The sequence below is a fragment of the Sarcophilus harrisii genome, chromosome 2, assembly GCF_902635505.1.
Source record: "Sarcophilus harrisii chromosome 2, mSarHar1.11, whole genome shotgun sequence".
Taxonomy (NCBI): Eukaryota; Metazoa; Chordata; class Mammalia; order Dasyuromorphia; family Dasyuridae; genus Sarcophilus; species Sarcophilus harrisii.
This window is the reverse complement of record NC_045427.1, coordinates 350810246-350829258: the sequence shown is the minus strand read 5'-3', so window position 1 is coordinate 350829258 and position 19013 is coordinate 350810246. Positions and strand designations below refer to the sequence as shown.

At 36.3% G+C, this 19013-nt stretch overlaps 1 protein-coding gene and 1 pseudogene across 2 annotated transcripts in view; both read right to left on the bottom strand.

The window, feature by feature from the left end:
* Positions 1–19013, bottom strand: part of SLC22A4 (solute carrier family 22 member 4) — an 83467-nt gene that overhangs the window by 29799 nt on the left and 34655 nt on the right. For both annotated transcript variants that reach the window (XM_012549800.3, XM_023503829.2), the window contains exons 2-3: positions 18848–18951; positions 12771–12925 (exon numbers count right to left, since the gene is read on the bottom strand). In XM_012549800.3, coding sequence (XP_012405254.2) covers positions 12771–12925; positions 18848–18951 — 259 coding nt within the window. The remainder of the gene's footprint in view (positions 1–12770; positions 12926–18847; positions 18952–19013) is intronic.
* LOC111720839 lies at positions 16743–17558 on the bottom strand (annotated as a pseudogene).

Sequence of the window (19013 nt, the reverse complement as noted above, 5' to 3'; positions counted from 1 at the left end):
GTCTCTGAAAACATATCTCTATTACCTTGTCATTATAATAGTGTTGTGGGGAAGGGATTATGAGGTACTTAGAAAAAACAGAACATTTAAAAAATATTGTACCTACTGAATGTTTGTTGCATCTGAATTAGGCAAATGTTGTTGCTTTTTATTTGTTTATTTTTAATTGTATTTTTTCTCTCAATTACATGTCAAGACAATTTTAGTATTCATTTTTGCAAGATTTTGAGTTCCAAATTTTCCCCCTTTCTTTCTTATCTTTCCTCTTCCTAAAATGGTAGGCAATTTGATATAGGTTATACATTTGCTATCATGTAAAACATATTTCCATATTAGTCACAGTTCTGAAAGAAGAAACAGATCAAAAAGAAAAAACCACAAAAAATAATAGTGAATGAAAAACATATGCTTTGACTGGTATTTACATGATTTCTATATCTGGGTATGGATAGCAATTTTTTTCATGAGTCCTTTGTATTTGTCTTGGATCATTGTGTTAATGAGAAGATCTGAGTCATTCATAGTTGATCATCACAAAGTGTTGCTTTTTTTCTAAAATCATAGATTTCTTATTGCATAGTAATATTTCATTATATTCATATGCTTCAGCTTGTTTAGTCATGGGCCTCCTCTTAATTTGTAATATTTTGCTACCATGAAAAGGACTGCTATTAGTATTTTTATATTTATGATCTCTTTGGGATATAGAGCTAGCAGTAGTATTACTGAATCAAAGGGTATATGATTTGATTACCATTTGGGAAAAAGTTTTAAATAGCTCTCCAGAATGATTGAATCAGTTTATAACTCCACCAATAGTGTATTAGTGTCCTAATTTTCCTACATTCTCTCTAAAATTTAACATTTTCCTTTTTTGTCATATTAGCCAATATTTTAAGTATAAGGTAAAAGCCTAGAGTTATTTTGATTTGCATTATTCTAATCAAAAGTGATTTAGAACACTTTTTTATAAGCCTATATATACCTTCAATTTCTTCATTTGAGAACTGCTTGGTTATATTCTTTGACCATTTACCAATTGGGGAATGACTTGTATTTTTATAGATTTGACTCAGTTCTCTATATATTTGAGAAGTGAGGCCTTTATCAGAGATACTTGCTATAAAGATTGCTTCCCAGCTTTCTGCTTTCCTTTTAATCTTGGTTTCATTGGTTTGTTTGTAAAAACCAAATTTTAATAGAATTAAAATTATCCATTTTACATTTTGTAATGTTCTCTATTTCTTGTTTGGGTTTGAATTGTAGCTCACTTAACTTCTTTAATAATTGGAATGCTATATTACTTGGTGCATATATATATTTAGTATTGATATTACTGCATTGTCTATAGTACCTTTTAAGAAGATGTAGTTTCCTTCCTTATCTCTTTTAATTGCCTAGTTTTGCTTTTGTTTTGTCTGAGATCAAGATTGTTCCCTTTGCCTTTTTTTTTTTTTAACTTCAACTAAAGCATAATAGACTTTGCTTTAGCTCCTTACCTTTACTGTGTGTGTGTGTGTGTGTGTGTGCTTCAAGTATGTTTCTTGTAAACAACATATTGTAGGATTATGGTTTTTGATTCATTCTGCTATCCATTTTTTTCCCATAGGAGAGTTCATTCCATTCACATTCACAGTTACAATTAATAACTGTGTATTTCCCTTCATCCTATTTTTCCTCCTGTTTGTCCTCTCTCTCCTTTCACCCCTTCCTTCCGTTTTTGAGCCAATACTGATAAAAGTAAAGTTCAAGTGATTCCCATTGCTCACCCTCCCATCTTCTCCTCCACTGTAACAGATTTTTCAGGCCTCTTCATGTAAAATAATTTACCATAGTCTACCTTTTCTTTCCTTTTGCATCCAATGTAGTCATCTTTTTCATTCCTTGTTTTTTATGTTATTCCTTCAAATTCGTCTTATACCTGTATCCTGTAAGTTTATTTCTTCTAGCTGTATTATTAGTGGTACAATTTTAAAGAATTACAAATATCATCTTCCCATAAAGGGTTGTAAACAGTTCCAATTAATCCCTTATGTTTTATTTCCCCTTTTTACTTTTTTAGGCTTCTTTTGTATCTTGATATTGTAGATAAATTTTTTGTTCAATTCTAGTCTTTTCCTTATGAAAACTTGAAATCCATTTCTTCTAGAAAATCTTCTATTTCATTGAATGTATTTCATTGAAATTTTTTTTCTTCTGGGATATTATGCTTAATTTTATCAGGTGGGTGATTCTTGGTTGTAATTCCTTTACCTTCCAGAATATCATGTTCCATGACTTCTAATCCTTAGCAGCTGCTAAAATGTCAGCAGCTGCTAAAATCTTTATAGTTCTGATAATGGCTCTCTGATATTTGAATTGTTTCTTTCTGGCTATTTGTAACATTTTTTTCCTTGATCTTATAGTATTATAATTTGGCTATAATTGGAGTTTTTATTTTGGGATCTCTTTTCTACAGTAATTGGTAAATTTTTTTCAATGTCTATTTTGTCCTCTGATTCCAGGATATTAGGACAATTTTCTTTCATAATTTCTTGAAAGATGCTGTACAGGTCTTCCTTTTGATTATGACTGTCAGGTAGTTCAATGATTCTGACATTGTCTTTCCTAGATTTCTTTTCTAGGTTTGTAGTTTTTCCAATGAGGTATTTTATGTTTTCTTCTTCTTTCATTCTTTTGAATTTGTTTGATTCTTGATGTCCCATGTAATCATTAGCTTCCACTTGCCCAATTCTAGCTTTTAAGAAGTTTTTTTTCCCATTTAATTTTTGTACTTCCTTTTCTATTTGGCCAGTTTTACTTTTTAGGATATTGTTTTCTTCAGTCAAATTTTTTTTACCTCCTTTTCCATTTGACCAACTCTATTTTTTAAGCGACTGTTTTTTTTGTTTTTTTTTTGTCTAAGCTGTCAACTCTTTTTTTCATAATTCTCTTAAGTCACTATTATTTTTTTCCCCAATATTTATTCTATCTCTTTTTTTATGATTTTAAGCCCTGTTTGAGTTCTTCCATGAGATATTTTTGGGCTTGAGACCACTTCCCATTTTTCTTTTGTGTTTTGTCCATAGGTGTTTTGACATTGCTGTCCTCTTCTAAGTTTGTGTCTTGGTCTTCCCTATCACCATGACAACTTTCTATGGTCAGATTATTTTTGTTATTATTGTTTTTTTACTAATCACTTTTTGTCCCTTTTCCCTTCTTTTAAATTTGAGCTTTCCTCCCAGGGTAGGAAGGGTACTATGTAAAGTTTCCTGTACCAGTGATTGCAGGCCCTGGCTGTTTACCTGGTGCTGCACTGATGTTACCATGAAGCCCATGGAAATCATCATGTCTGATGCTGTACTGAGGGAGTGGAATTGGGAGGGGGGTTGGCACTACAGGAGGCTGTAGGGATCTGACATCTGACCTGGTGCTGAGTTGGGGTTCTGGTGATAGTGTCTGGCATGTGTAAAGGTCAGTGGAATATTTCTGCATTTGGCCAGGGCTACACTGAAGCATGTGGCTGTTCTCAGGATTGAAGTCTGCTTGTTCCCCTGGCTATGCTGAGGCACCATGGAGGTCCTGTTGTTGACATTTACCTGCTCCACCATACTGGGACTCAGAATTTCCCATTGATTTGCTGAGATGGGGCTTGTTGCAGGGATGCTTCCTGATCTAGACCAGGTACTTGTTATACCCAAGTGAGACAGAGTTTTCTTGCTGATTCTCCATGTTTCTTAGACTGAAAGACCTTTTTATCCTGTCTTTTTGCTGCTTCTGCTGTTCAAGTATTTGTTTTGGGGTACTATTTTATAATTGTCTGGAGATGAATAAGAAAAGGTTATGGCAATTTATTGCTTGTTTTACCAAATTAGCTCCTGGACGTCTTTGTGGTTGCTTTTTAAAATGCTTTTTATTTAGGAATTTCATGGAATCTAATCAATCTTGAGGTTGGAAGGGGATCTATGCACTTCAACCTTCCACCCCACTCAGAAATTTTCTTTATAATTCCTTGACAATTACCATCTCCTATCTGCTAGTTCATATCCTCTGAATGCGGTTCTTACTTTTTGAAGAGACAATCCATATCAGCTTTCACCATAGGGAATTTTTCCTACGGGTTAATCAAAATCTTGCTTCTCTGTGACTTGCTACTGTTATTCCTAGTTCTGTCTTCTTTTGCCAAGGAAAATAAGTCTGATAACTCTTTAATTTGTCATTTTTTTCAAATATTTTAAGACAGGAATGATTTCCTCCTGAAATACCCCCTTTTTCTGGGCTAAACATCACCAATGTCTTTTAAACAATCAATCCTCAGGTAGTACACTGATGAGTCTTCTCGCTATCACCCTTCCTAGAGTAGCTGGGTGACAGTGGATAGAAAAACAGCTTGGTGACAGGAAGAATTGAGTTCAAATATGATTCGGGAATTTCTTTGCTGCGTGACCTTAGGCAAGTAACTTAACTTTTCCTCATTTTCCTTGTAAAATGTAAAATAATAATCCTTATCTTGATGCAATGTTATGAGGATCAAATGAGGTAATTGATACATGTGTATGTATACAGATATACAAACAACTATATCCATATATTTATCTATATGCATATATTTTTAAAAAGAACTTAGCACTATATTTGGCACATAGTAGTATATAAATGATTATTATAATTATGTACCTTATAAATATAATTTGTTATGTGACATATAACATAATAAATATAATTATACATAAATAAACAATTTATATATGTGTATTATACATAAATAAACAATAACTCCATTATGGTATATAATTATAAATTATTGTTTATATATGATTATGTATATATGTATGTAAATGATCATTCCTTTCTCCCCCCTTCCCTTTCTTCATTGAATATACTTTGATTATACTCCAGTTCTGCAATGAGAAACTTTTATGAATGGTATTGGCCAAAGGGTGCAAACATAACTCCAGATTCTCTGATGACCCTTTTCAAGAACCTGAGCATACATGGCTGACGATTGAGGGCTGAGAGGTATCTGGAGACAGAAACAAGTGTAGTCAGATAAAGAGTTAGGGACTGGACTTGTGCTTCCATTGGAATGGAGGACTCCTGGTAAGGAAACTCCCTCTACCACTGGAGTTGGCACTTTCTTTGCAAATTATTCTTAGAGATGTGTCCAAAGAACAAAGAGATCGTGGCTTGCCCAGTCACATCGTCAGTATGTGTCAGAGACAAGAGGTGAATCTGAGTCTTCCAGACTGGTTCTCTTAGATATTGTCCTCAAGTCAAGTAAAGTACACAACTATTTAAGCTCTGATCTTAAAAAATAACACAAGATGTCGCTGTTGTAAAACCTTTAGTCCTAGGGAGTATCAACAGTAAAATTCTCTAGAGTTTGAGAAATTTACTCAATTTAAATAGATCTGGGATTTACTGGAATGAGAAACAGCTAATTTCCAAAGGCACCACTCACTCGTGTTCTATTTCAGACTTAAAGACCCATTCAAAAAAAAAAATCCCAGAATAATAATAATAGCATATAGAAAAGGGAAGTATCCAGTAGAGTGCATAGAACAAGAGTGTTACAGCCTTCTTAATAGAAGAATAGATGAGGCTGCAAAAGCCGTTAACAGCCGCTTAACAGTTTTAAGCAGTCCAGGCAGCTTGGAGAATAGGATAACTCAGACCGTGAAATCAAGAGTCAGGATTCAAGATAGCAGAAAGTCAACAGGTTCTGTCAATGCCCCACCCCACTTATCACTAACCCAGATGTAGCCTGTGTTTAGGCTGATTTTACCTCGTTAATTCATTTATCCAAACTGAGCTTATCTCTCCCTCTCCAGATTCAACAACTTAAAGTGTATCTAGAGAATTATGGCATTGCAAGTTCATAGATTTAGATATACCAGGACTTTTAGAAGTTTAACCCTGGCATTTTACAGATGAGGCTAACAGAGAGAAGTGACTTGGCTGGGGTCACACAAGTAGTAAGTAGAGAATATATTTATATATTCCAACATAATCCCAATATATTCAATTCCAAATGTCTATACTCCCCTATATACCAAGATGTTTGAAATGGGATAAATTGGAGGCCACTGCAAACTAACCAGTTTGGAATCACAGAAAGGCTGAGAGGCTTCTACCATAGAGATGGTTAAATAGTACATTAGATAGAATTCAGGACTTTGAATTGGCAAGGTCTGAATTTAAATTCTGTTTCACACATTCATTTAACTTTATATACTAAGTCATTTAACTGCCCTGGTTTCAGTTTTCTCATCTGTAAAATGGGCGGAAATAATAGCATCTCTCTCCCAGAATTGTAATAAGGATCAAATGAGAAAATACATGTGAAGCACTTTGAAAACTTTTAAAGTGCTACTTAAATGGAGTGTTATCCTGATCTCATATTATCATTAATACTAAAGGAGTTCCATGCAAGTGGTGCCTAAAAGCAATTGTACTCATTACTTTGGGGAAACTTCTCAATAGCTTAGACCTGCAAGAGGAATTGACCTGGATTTTTCTGCTACTATTGAGCTCCTGGAGAAGTTATACCAATCAAATTCTTAGGTCTCATTATGTCCTTTTCTCTTTTCATTTAGGGTAGACATGTGATGTCTTTCTCCCAGACTGTTAATCATCTTCCATGTAACATTTTTCATAATTGTTTTCATAGTTTTTGTTAGGGAAAACTTTTTTTTCTTAGGTAATAGATTATTTCCCCAAATAGTCTGTCTTTTGAAAGGCAGAGCACTCAGTATTGACTCATAAATGTCATGGTGACAGTTACAAAAATGAAGAAGTCTGGGTTTGCTAAATCTTGAACTGAAACAACACTGAGAAAAAAGTTCCACACAATTTGTTTCCTCCCTTCTAATCTTGCTCTTTTTAATTTCACTGATCTCAGTAAGAGGCAGCTAGATGTTTCAATAGATAGATTGCTGGGCTTGGGGTCAGAAAGACCTCAGGTTCAATATGGCCTCAGACATCTACTAACTGTATGACTTTGGACAAATCACTTAACCTGTTTGCCTTAATCCACTGGAGAAAGAAATGGCAAAGTATTGTCTTTGCCACCCCCCAAAATCCCAAAAAACTCCCCCCAAAAGCAAACAACACCCATGAGGTCACTGAATGACCAAATGACAACAACAATTAGAGTAATTTGATTCTTTGACTCTAGGCTAAGAATATTTCCAAATAATTATCAGATAAATTAGAGAGGTGGTCTGACTCAGTGGATAAAGCTTAGAGAAAGGAAGAACTGGACACAAATTCTGACTTAGATGTCTGACCACAGGCAAGTAATTTAATCTTTCTGAGCCTCAGGCAACTCATTAAATATAAATTATAAGTAGATTGTGATCTTTCAGTGGAGGGAGTTCCCATACCTACAAAAAAATCACAAGTATTTGAAACTAACCTAACAAAAAGTTGCCTGGGAATGTAGAAACTCAGTATGGCTCTTTACAAAGCCCATTCAGACAGAGGGTACCTTGTTTTCTATCTAGTAGTCAGTTTGTGTTGATTTCAGTCACTTCTCTATCAGCTTTTCTATGCTGATGATTCTCAAATCTACTGTCCTGCCCCATCTTCTCTAATCTTGTATTTTCAGCTGCTTTTTGGACATTTTGAACTAGATATGTTAAACTAGATCTTGAATTCAGCATGTTCAAAACCAAAGTAATTCTCTTTCATCCAAAGTTCTTCCCTTCTTTAACTTCCCATTTCTGTGGAGGGTAACACTATCCTCACAGTCCCTTGGGCTTGAAATATAGATGTCATCTTCGATTCCAGACTATCACTATCCCCATATCCAATCTGTTGCCAAAGTCTTTCTATTTCACCTTTGCCACCTCTCTTGGATAAGTCTCCATTCTCTCTTCTGACATGGCTAACACACCTTGTAGGCCCTCCTCACCCCAAACCCGAATTATGAAAATAGTCTTCCTGCTTCAAGTCTCACCCCATTCCAACATATCCTCCATTCAGTCACCAAAATGACTTTTTGTAAAATGCAGGACTATTTCATCCCCTTATTTAGTAAACTCTAGTGCTAGGAGCACTAAATTGCCTTTAGGATCAAATGTAAAATTCTCTGTCATTCCAAGTCCAACAACCTAGCCCATTCTCACCTTTCTAGTCTTTTTATGTCCTAATATCCTACCACAAACTCTTTGATCCAGTAATCCTGGTCTCCTTGCTATTCAATGAACAAGACATACCATCTCTAGATTCCTGGCATTTTCTCTGACCATCCTCCCTGTCTAGAATACTCTCCCTCCTCCTTTCTACCTGCTGGCTTCTCTGGCTTCTATTTTCTCTTTGGCTCACAAGTGCATACTGTATTGTAAACAAATGAAATTTTGAACCTGCTGGACCAAGCCAAATTTAGATAATACATAATAAATAAGACAAAAAATCCCTCAAAACTCAACATAGAATTTAAAAAAAAAGGATCAGTCCATATAGCCTCAGACAGAGTTCTGTTCTACATTACACGTTTCTAAAATGTCCTTTTCTGATGATTGTCCCTGTCAATAAGAGGATAAATGAGAGGCTATCTAGCTGCAAATTAGAAAGCCTTCTTACTGCATTTCAGCTCATAGTCTTCTTATTCAAAGCCAGAAAGATACACAGTAGTCTAAACTCATGTTGAGTTCTTATTTCAAGGGGGTGTTCTCATCAATGACTGGTGTTAGCAGAGGGATCATAGTTACACACAAAGGTAAATTATGAGACTGGCATCAACCCTCTCCATTAATTGTACATATCTACTAAGCAAAGAGTGAGCAGCTAGGTAGCACAGAGTGTGCTGGACCTAGAGTCAGAAAGAATCATCCTCTGAGTTCAAATCTGGTTCCAGATTCTAGCTTGTTACCCTGAGCAAGTCACTTAACTCTGTGTGCCTTGTTTTTCTTTACTGTAAAATGAACTGGACAGGGGAATGACCAACTACTGTCGTATCTTTGCTAAGAAAGCCCAAGTGGGTCACAGAGAAAAATGACCGAACAATAACCATGATATACAAAAATCCCTGGAATCCTTCAAGACTCCACTTAAATGTTACTTCCTCCTACCAAGGTGATCTCTCCAGTTGCTAATATCCCTCCCCCAAATTACTCTGTATCAATTGCATATAGTTCATATTTACTTAATGTCTTTATGATGTTGCCCATAATATGATGTAAGTAAGCTCTTTGAAGTCTGGGGCTGTTTCTGGATGTCTTTGTAATCTTAGTGCCTAGATACAGAATAAATACTTAAGAATTACTTATTGAATGAACTGATGAAAGAATGAAGTATGCAAGTATTCCCAAGGAGGATAGGATTGCTAAAGCCTTTGAAGACAGGACTTGGACAAAGAACTTCCAAAATGATGAAAAGAAGGAAGTCAACTTCTGAGGAAAGCTGGAGACTGGTGGTACCAAAAGGGAGGTCTGTAGGAAGATGTTCAAATTTTCAGGCAGGCAAAGTATCACCTTACAGACCAATGTTTTATCATCCTATTCCTCCATGGAAGAAAAAGGAGATTGACCTGATGGCAAGACAACACAAGGATATCTCACCCCTGTGAGACACTAATGGTCCATGGAAGGGTAAGTCATTTCTAGAAAGACACCCACCCCTCTTGGGCAGGTTGGGGGTTGACAAACATTAGGTCATCCAGAGAGTCAGGAGCTTGGACTGAATAACCTCTTCTATCCCTTCTTTACAAGTTTACAAAGTATGCAATAGTCCTTGATATTTTGATGACTAGGCAGACCTGGGAAGATGCTACTGAACTCTTTTTATCGCAGGGATTTCCAAAATAACTGAAGAGATGAGCAATTACAGGTATTTCTTGTGTGCTATAAGAGGAGGAATCCTTGGGGGCCTATTCTCTTCTTGAAAAGAGTACAATGAGGACAATGCAATTGTCCTAATATGCTACTAAGAAGAACATTCAGTGAATACTCTTCTCCAAGCTTATTGAATGCTTTTTCCTTCCTTTTTGGAGGATTCTGACTATGATAGGAATTTTTGGTTCTTCGTTTCCAGACCAATATGACTTAGGCTCTAGTAACAGCAGTACCTTGACTTCTACATATGAAATAATACTCTTTTCAATAAGTCCTCACCTCTAAGCTGGGTCACCAGCAATGGTCCCACAGTGATGAGACATTCAAACTATTTCAACAAGCTTTCCTTATGTTCAATGGCCCATGTCTGTGAGATATCTGGCTAAAGTTATGGGGGAACTTTAAAACTGGAGATAAATAAGTTATTTTGGGATAAGTCTGGGGTCTCTTTTTGTTGTTGTTTAAAAAAAATTTTTTTAAGTTTAAAAGCTGATCTACAGCCTGGGAACAGAACAAAATCCACTGAGCTATGCAAGAATCAAACCTATCACCTTGGACTTACTTATTCTCATCAAGTCGTAACCAAAGCATAGCCTGATGAAAGCAAATCTTTTAAGTGATCTATGGATTCTCCTATAGCACTGTAACATCTAGGTGTTTGTTTTTGATGCAGAGCAATAATTTTTTTTAAATCTCCTTCCTACAAGTCTCATCCAAAATAAAAAAATTATTCTCCTATGAATTTACTGAGATTTTATTTTTTGTAGTGACAGTTGAAAAGTAGTTTGTCTATAAGTTTGAAAGTTGTTAAATCACTGTTCTAAGCTACAGAACCAGCTCAACATTGTTTCCTTCCTGATGGTGCTAGGAAAGAGCTATCTACTATGACTCTGTAGTGACCCTTATCTGTGATCCCCTCAGTTCTTGGGCAAAATTTGCCTATGTTTGTCATTCTCTGATGAAGAGAATATCTGACTAGATAGTTAGAAAGAAAAGAAAGCATTATTTAGTACCACTGGAATATCTTAGGGCCATAAACTCATCTTCCAGTGTACTCCTCTTATCTATAGTCTGTCCAACTTCTCCCTTCCCTGCTTCTTTTTTGACACTGTGACCCATGAACCTTCTCAGTGCCTGGACTGCTGGTCACTTCATCAATGATTGAAGGAATGGAATTTGAGCGTGACTTCTGGTTGGTCACCAAACAGAAGTTGTAAATATGTTCACTTCAAAGAAAACATATCAGACAAGAGTTGTTCAGGTTTAAAGATCTCTGGAAGGAGGGAGAGTTAACATTCAGGATCAATAATTCTGTCTAAGCTGAAGCCTATTGATTTGTCATATTTTCTTTTTATGAGTCAGAACTTTATGTAAGTAGAAGCTGATTAAAGGCCCTTGCATGACTTAAAAATCCAGAGGATAATCCTAAAATAGGGAAGATATATCTTTCTAAAATTAAGAAATCCTTCTTTCTGAATAAGTTTTTTAAAAAAGATATTGTTAAAAGCATCTGGTAACTATACTACAACAAAGTAAATAGAAATTTAAAAAATTAAAAAAAATTCTGAATTTGAAACATAACCAAGTATGGCCCCAGGCAGGAAATGGGAAAATATATTCCCCCCCCTCCCTTTTTTTTGGCCATAATGAGAACTCTGGGTGAAACACTGCATATATTTATTCAGACTCTGTTGATATATTGGGAATTTTTGTTGAGCTCCTTCCCTTCTTATTCCTCTTTAACCTTTCTTTTTTATTTTCTAGACAGGGTCAAGTTGAGATATACTTAGAAATGATGATATGAAAAAGATAGCAATAAAATTAAGAATTAATAAGATGTCCAGTGAAGATGATAATAGGTTTGATACCATAGAGAAGAGTTAATGAATAGAATTTTAATAGTTCAATGTTTGAACCAATTTTTTTGACAAAATTAGTTTAAAACTGACTAAATTTTAGTCATATGAAAGATTGCCCTCTATGTGGAAGAACTAACTGAAGCAAGGAACTGTTTTGGGTCTTTGGGTTTCAACATAGGAAATTACAGCCTTACCCAGCTCCTCTTTTAAAGTGTTCCTTTTCACTTACTTAGCTACCCTGACCCCACCTGCACAAGATTCAGTGAGATACTGCAGAATATGCTGATGGCTCAGAATGTATCAACATTTTTATTGGACCTCTTCCTGAGGGAATGACCCCATTTCTGGCCGGAGCTGGGTAATGATGAGGAAGAAAGTTAGAGAGGAGTTCTGAGTCTAGGTTTAGGAATGACACCTAAGTGGCCTCATGAATCCCTCAGGCACTTTCTCTGCTTCTTAAAAACAAGACTTAAGTAGACTGGCTTCCCAGCAGAGCCTGTGTATTCATAGCTCCCAGCTAGGAGCCATGGCATTTGAATACACCCCCAAATTTGAGAATTTGCATTAACAAAAGTTGCAGGATTACTTTTAGATTGGTGTGGAAGAATAGAACTAATATTTGTGTACCTGTTTCCCAACTTTTATAAAGTTTGACTTGTGTGATGATGATTCAGAAATGTGATTTGATCTGTGGTCCAAATTTAATACAATAAACTGCATTGATAGGTAATTCCATTTATCCTCAAAATAAAACTTTTTTCTTCTCCCTGACCTCTCCCACCTTCTATGGTTGAAGCATAGCTTCCATTGCTGATTATATATATATATATATATATATATATATATATATATATATATATTTAAAGTTGTATAAGATATGGTGAATAACAGCAAACAGCCACTGAGTGGAGGTTCTGATGCCCATTTCATCAGGAGGAATCTTTCTGGGGGTGGAGGCTCTACTTTTTTATTTTTCTGTCTCACCCTTTGTAAAAGCAATTGAAAAGAATTGAGCAAGCCAGAGAAGAGGAGAAGAAAGAAGAGGAAGAAAGGGGAAGAGAAGCACATGACCTTTCTTCCCAGCTCTTCAACCTACCTAATATGAAGGCCACTACGTAGTTGGAGATCTGACCCATGCCCACGATGATAAACAGCACAGTGAACATCTCCCAGTTGACGGAGAAGATCTGCAGGAAACTGAAACCGGTTTGCACAGCCATAGTCCCAAAGAGGATATTTTTTCTGCCAAACCTTAAAAACACAATGCAACACACACACATACATACACATCAGGTTATAGGGATTTCAAAGGGACTAAGATTCTTTGGGTTCAGGTAAACATCAACATCAAGACTTGCATAAATGAAGTAAGTAGAATCAGGAAAACATGATTCCAGTGATTCCCCAAAAGAACAAACTATAAATGAAACAGAATACTGCAGAATTATAATGACCAATCTGGGGCTCTAAGAGGAAATAACAAAATGAATCTTTCTCCTTTCTTTGCAGATATAGGGGACTATAGGTGGGTGTGGACAATTTCATATACTATTAGGTTTGGTTGGTGAGCTGGTTAATTTTGCTTAACTACTCTCCTTCCCCCATACCCCCAATTAAAAAAAATTCTTTGTTACAAGGGATAGCTTAATTGATAGGAGGAGAGGAGGAATAAATTTGGAAGTCAAGTTGATGTAAAAATCAAATAAAAATGCATTAAAAAACAGCAGCAATTCAATAACCACTGTAATCAAGGGGAGTTTCATTTCTTATACAAGACAAGAAAAGAAACTAAAGGGGGTTTACCTCTATGAGACAAGACCTAACTAAAAACCTCCATCTTTTTCCCCCCTCTAAAATGAGGAAGTTAGACCAGATGATGTCTAAAGTCAATGAATGGTCCCTGGATACTAGAGAGTCATGGGATTCTGAATCACAGAGATGATTGACATCTTCAGCTGCATGACTGGCTCTCCCTAGTTCCTCTATGTTCTGAAACAGTATTCAGGCATTACTGAGTGGGCCACTTGGGGATAGATGATTAGCAGAGAATTCTTTTCTCATTGATTGGGGTCTTTGCATAAGTCATCCCTTTCTTTAATTCTAGTGCCTTCCCTCTGTTATCTCCATTTTATCCTCTCTATAGCTTATTTGTACATAATTATTTGCACATTGCCTCCCCTGTCTTTTGCTTTATTTTGTATCATCAGTGCTTATTACATTAGCTGGCACATTGTAGGCATTTAATAAATGCTTATTAACTGACTCTCAGTCCCTCTCAGGTAATTCTCTAAGACTGAAAGTTGCTAATTCATTATACTGATCTGAAATGTCTTACCTGAAATTCCCTGCATCAATGAAAGCACAGGTCTCTAGACCTCCTCCCCCCTTCAAACAAAAACTAAAATCAAACAACAAAATTCAAAGGTTGTCAACTGAGAAATGACCAGATGGGCGATGACTAGGCAATGATTCCTATACTTTAATTATTCAAAGATCCATGACTTCCCTGGTATGGGTATTCTCTTTATCAGTTTAGGTTACCTCCTTCCCCTAGTTACTTGTAAAACAGTTTTCAAGAGTTATTGTTTGCAAATTAAGACAACTCTAAGATACCACTACATACCTGTCAGATTGGCTAAGATGACAGGAAAAATAATTATTGTTGGAGGGGATGCGGGAAAACTGGGACTTGATCATTGTTGGGGAGTTGGAATGAATCAACCATTTTGGAAGTAGTTTGGAACTATGCTCAAAAAGATCAAACCTTTGATCCAACGGGATTACTACGGATTATATCCCAAAGTTATAAAAGAAGGAAAAGGACCTTATTACGAATGTTTGTGGCAGCCCTTTTGTAGTGGCTAAAAACTGGAAACTGAATGGATGTCCATCAGTTAGAATTGAAAAATTTGTGTATATGAATATTATGGAATATTCTTTCTGTGAAATGACCAACAGGATGATTTCAGAAAGGCCTGGAGAACTTACAAGACTGATGCTGAGTGAAATGGAAAGGGGAGATTTATAACTTCAACAACAATACTATATGATGACCAGTTTTGATGGACCAGGCCATCCTCAGCAATGAGATCAACCAAATCATTTCCAGTGGAGCAGAAATGAACTGAACCAGCTATGCCCAGAAAAAGAACTCTGGGAGATGACTAAAAACCATTACATTGAATTCCCAATCCCTATATTTATGCACCCTGCATTTTTGATTTCCTTCACAAGCTAATTGTACAATATTTCAGAGTCTGATTCTTTTTGTACAGCAAAATAACGTTTTGGTCATGTATACTTATTGTGTATCTAATTTATATTTTAATATATTTAACATAAAAAAAAAGAGTTATTGTTTGAGGTGATCCAAGGCAATTCCATTAGCCTTGGGATAAAAAATGCCATCCACATATAGAGAGAGAACAATGGAGACTGAATATAGTTCAAATCATATTATTTTCACCTTTTTCCCCTTGTTATTTGTTTGCTCATTTATTTTTTTTTCTTTCCTAAGGATTTTTTCTTGAACAACATGACAAATATAGAAATATGTTTAAAAGAATTGCACATATTTAATCTATATCAGATTGTTTACTGTTTTGGGGAAAGGGGAGGGAATGGAGGGAAAGAAAAAAATTTGGAACACAAAGTTTAACAAAAACTAATATTTAGAAAAATAAAATACTATTGAAAAGAAGTTATTGTTTCTAAAAGCTTCACCACTTTGGTGCAGTCAGCTTTCCCTATTACTGCAGTCCTTCAACCTTCTGAATCCTAAGCCTACAGAAGGAGGGAGAGTAACATCCTGCAGACCTGTCTTGTGTTTATTCTTGCTGTTTTTGTTACCTATTTTAGCCACACAACACCTAAATTGGTCTGGTTGGTCACTGTAAGACAGAGAAAGGAAGTTGGGAACAAGAGGGAGAGGTCTACCCCATCTTCTGTCTTGAGTGCCTGTTCTATGTTGTTGTTTAAATATAATGTTAGGATAAAAGACCAAAGAATTTCAAAGAGAAATTTGTTTTCACCAAGGTGTCGTGGAATCTGAATTTAGCTAAATCGATCCTTGTATAAAAACGTTCTTCACCAGGATTAGATACATATGCTTTACAATTTGTCAGAGTTGGGCCCTGCTGGCTGGAAAAACAAGCAGCCTTTGAGAACCTAGATTATATCCGTTCCATAATGAGTTTTATTTAAAAAGCTCAATTTAGAAGAATTTTTTTTCCTGATTCAAATGGAGGCTGTTTAGGATACTGTAGCTACTAAGTGTCTGCTATAACCAGAGGAAACAGCAGCAGCAGCAACTGTGGGCTAAGGGAAAGGGGTAGCAAGAAAGAAATAGGGCATATATACAATCCTTAGTTGAATTTTAGCATTATAGACAACATTCCTTTGTACTAATGGGAGAGTGAAGGTGACAAAATCTAGAGCACTTTTCTTTGAGCACTTCTTTAAAAGTCAGAAAGTTACATGTTTATGAAGTATGGGCCACTACCCAGGTCAGTCACTAGATCTGTGTTCTAGTCACTAATTAATCAGTAATCACTAAGTCACTAATTAACTATGTGATTCTGGACCAGTCACTTCTCCATTCTCAGTTTTAGAATCTGGCAAATGAATAATAAAAAGTGATTCACAGGGTTGTAATGTAATGTAAAGGTGTTTTTGAAAAGTGTGAGGTACTATACAAATTCAAGTTCTTTATACCACTGGTGCTATAACCTCTTTTTTTTCCTCACTCTTTCTGTTGTTGTTTGGTTTTATTTTGTTTTCTTTCAGTTTTTTTCTTCCTTCTTGATTTTAGTTTTCTTGTACAGCAAGATAACTGTATAGATATGTACACATATATTGGATTTAATATATTTTAACTTATTTAATGTATTGGACTGCTTGCCATCTAGGGGAGGGGGTGGGGGAAAGGAGGGAATAATTTTTAAAAAAATAATTATAACTTTTTATTGACAGAGCCCATGACAGGGTAATTTTTTAGGAGGGGATAATTTAGAACAGAAGGTTTGCAAGAGTGAAAAATTACCCACGCATATGTTTTGTAAATAAAAAGCTTTAATAAAATTTTTTTTTAAAAAAGAGCTCTCTTAAGACATTTAAAACAGCAGTTTGTGATGTTAAACACCATTGGAGAGAAAAAATACAGATCGCAGGTAGCCACGGAGCTGAGGAACTTTCTTGATTTAGGGCAGAATCTGAGTCCATTACTTTCTGATCAGCCTTGCGCTGCTCTGTAATCTCATATTTCTCTTTTTCAAACATCTCTCTCCTTTTTGGTGATCTGGAATTTTTACACCAGAAATATTAACTCTGGTAGTGATGGCAGTGACGCATTTCTGATGGGTCCTTTGCAGAGGAACAAGGCTGATGGTCAGAGGTCCAGTGTAGCAAGCCACACTAGCCCGCTGCTTCATGAAAACAGCTCGCTTGCTGCTGCTGAGGCCTGTGAGCAGGATCTGAACGGTGCTGAGTGATGCTGGATGTAAGTCTCCTCACAGGCTGGCTGAAGGGCATTTGGCCGTGACTCAGCAGTTTTCTAGGCCCATCCCCAGTAGGGTAATACCTAGACATTTTGCAATCTTTACCATATAGGTTCCTTTATTCTTATCAACACCAACTGTTTTGAGATAGTAGTGACCACCCTCTCTCTCTTTTTCCTATCAATCCGGGCTTTTGGAGCAGCATATTTCCATTTGTACATAGCTTACCTGGAATACATAGGCAGCTCCTGAGTATTTACCGATCCCTTGGGCTAGAACTGGGTTCTGACTGCACTGCTTTCGAGGCTTTTTCGCCACCTTTTCAGCCCATCTTCCTTTTTGTTTTTGTTTTTTTCCTTTTTAATTTTCTTTTTCTTTTATTCTTTTTGGGGTTTTTTGTCTTCCATCTTGAGAGAAGGGAAGGAACTTCTTCATTTCTTTCTTTTTAAAAAATTATTAAAGGTTTTTATTTTCAAAATATATGCATGAATATTTTTCAACACTGGCCCTTGCAAAACCTTGTGTTCCAAATTTCTGTCCCTTCTCCTCATCTCCCTCCCTTAGATGACAAGTAATCCAATATATATTAAACATGTTAAAAAGATAGGTTAAATCCAATATATGTATATGTATTTATACAGTTATCTTGCTGCCCAGGAAAAATCGGATCAAAAAGGAAAAAAAATGAGAAAGAAAATAAAATGCAAGCAAACAACAACAAAAAGAATGACAATGCTATGTTATGATCCACACTCAGTTCCCACAGTCCTCTCTCTGGGTGCAGATGGCTCTCTTCATTACAAGATCAATGGAACCGGCCTCAATCATCTCAATGTTGAAGAGAGCTACTTCTGTCAGAATTCATCATCACATAGTCTTGACATCTTGATAATGATCTCCTGGTTCTGATCACTTCATTTAGCATCAGTTCATGTAAGTTTCTCCAGGGCTCTTTGAAATCATCCTGCTGGTCATTTCTTATAGAACAATAGTATCCCATAGCATTCATATACTACAACTTATCCAGCCATTCTCCACCTGATGGGCATCAATTAAATTTCTGGTTTCTTGCCGCTACAAACAGGGCTGCCACAACCATTTTTGCACATGAGGGTCCTTTTCTCTTTTTTATGATCTCTTTGGCATAGAGACCCAAAAGAAACACTTGATGGATCAAAAAGTATGCACAGTTTGACAGCCCTTTGGGCATGGTTCCAAATTGCTCTCCAGGATGGTTGGAGCCTCTTCATTTCTTAAAGAGGACCTGGAAGACTGTAATGTGATCACAGGGAACAATTGAAAATCCTGTTAACTTTTGGGGTCTCTCTAGATAGGAATGAATGAGATCACTATTGTGGAACTCTTGGACTGGGGGAAGACTTTGAGAGGTCAGCTTCCCATCTCTAAATAGCTTCACACCTCCATTATGTAAGACCAAGGCAGACAGGTAAGGAGCTTTGCCTCTTAACTTCAGTCCCAGTCAACCCTCACAATCCTCAGTCCTGCTTGGAGGTAGTATGGAATGTGGTCTCCTCCCTGACTGCTTGTTAAGTGTCAGTGAGTCAGTCAAAGGATTTATCTATCATGGCATTCTTTAGTCAGGCTTAAAGAACAGGGCCCCACTCTTTTGCACCCACCAATTCAGGATGTCCTCAGGTTTGGAGATGTCCCTCTTTACCTGTCTGAGAGTTGTCCTGATATGAAGGATCCCATCAGCACGCCCACAAAGAACAATGAAGTTGTCAGTGGAGGTTTCCAGTTTTCATCACACACTATATTCCACTGTCAAACAAGAAACAAGTCATATTAAAATGGAATCGCCAAAAGGGATCCAAGAGCTTCCT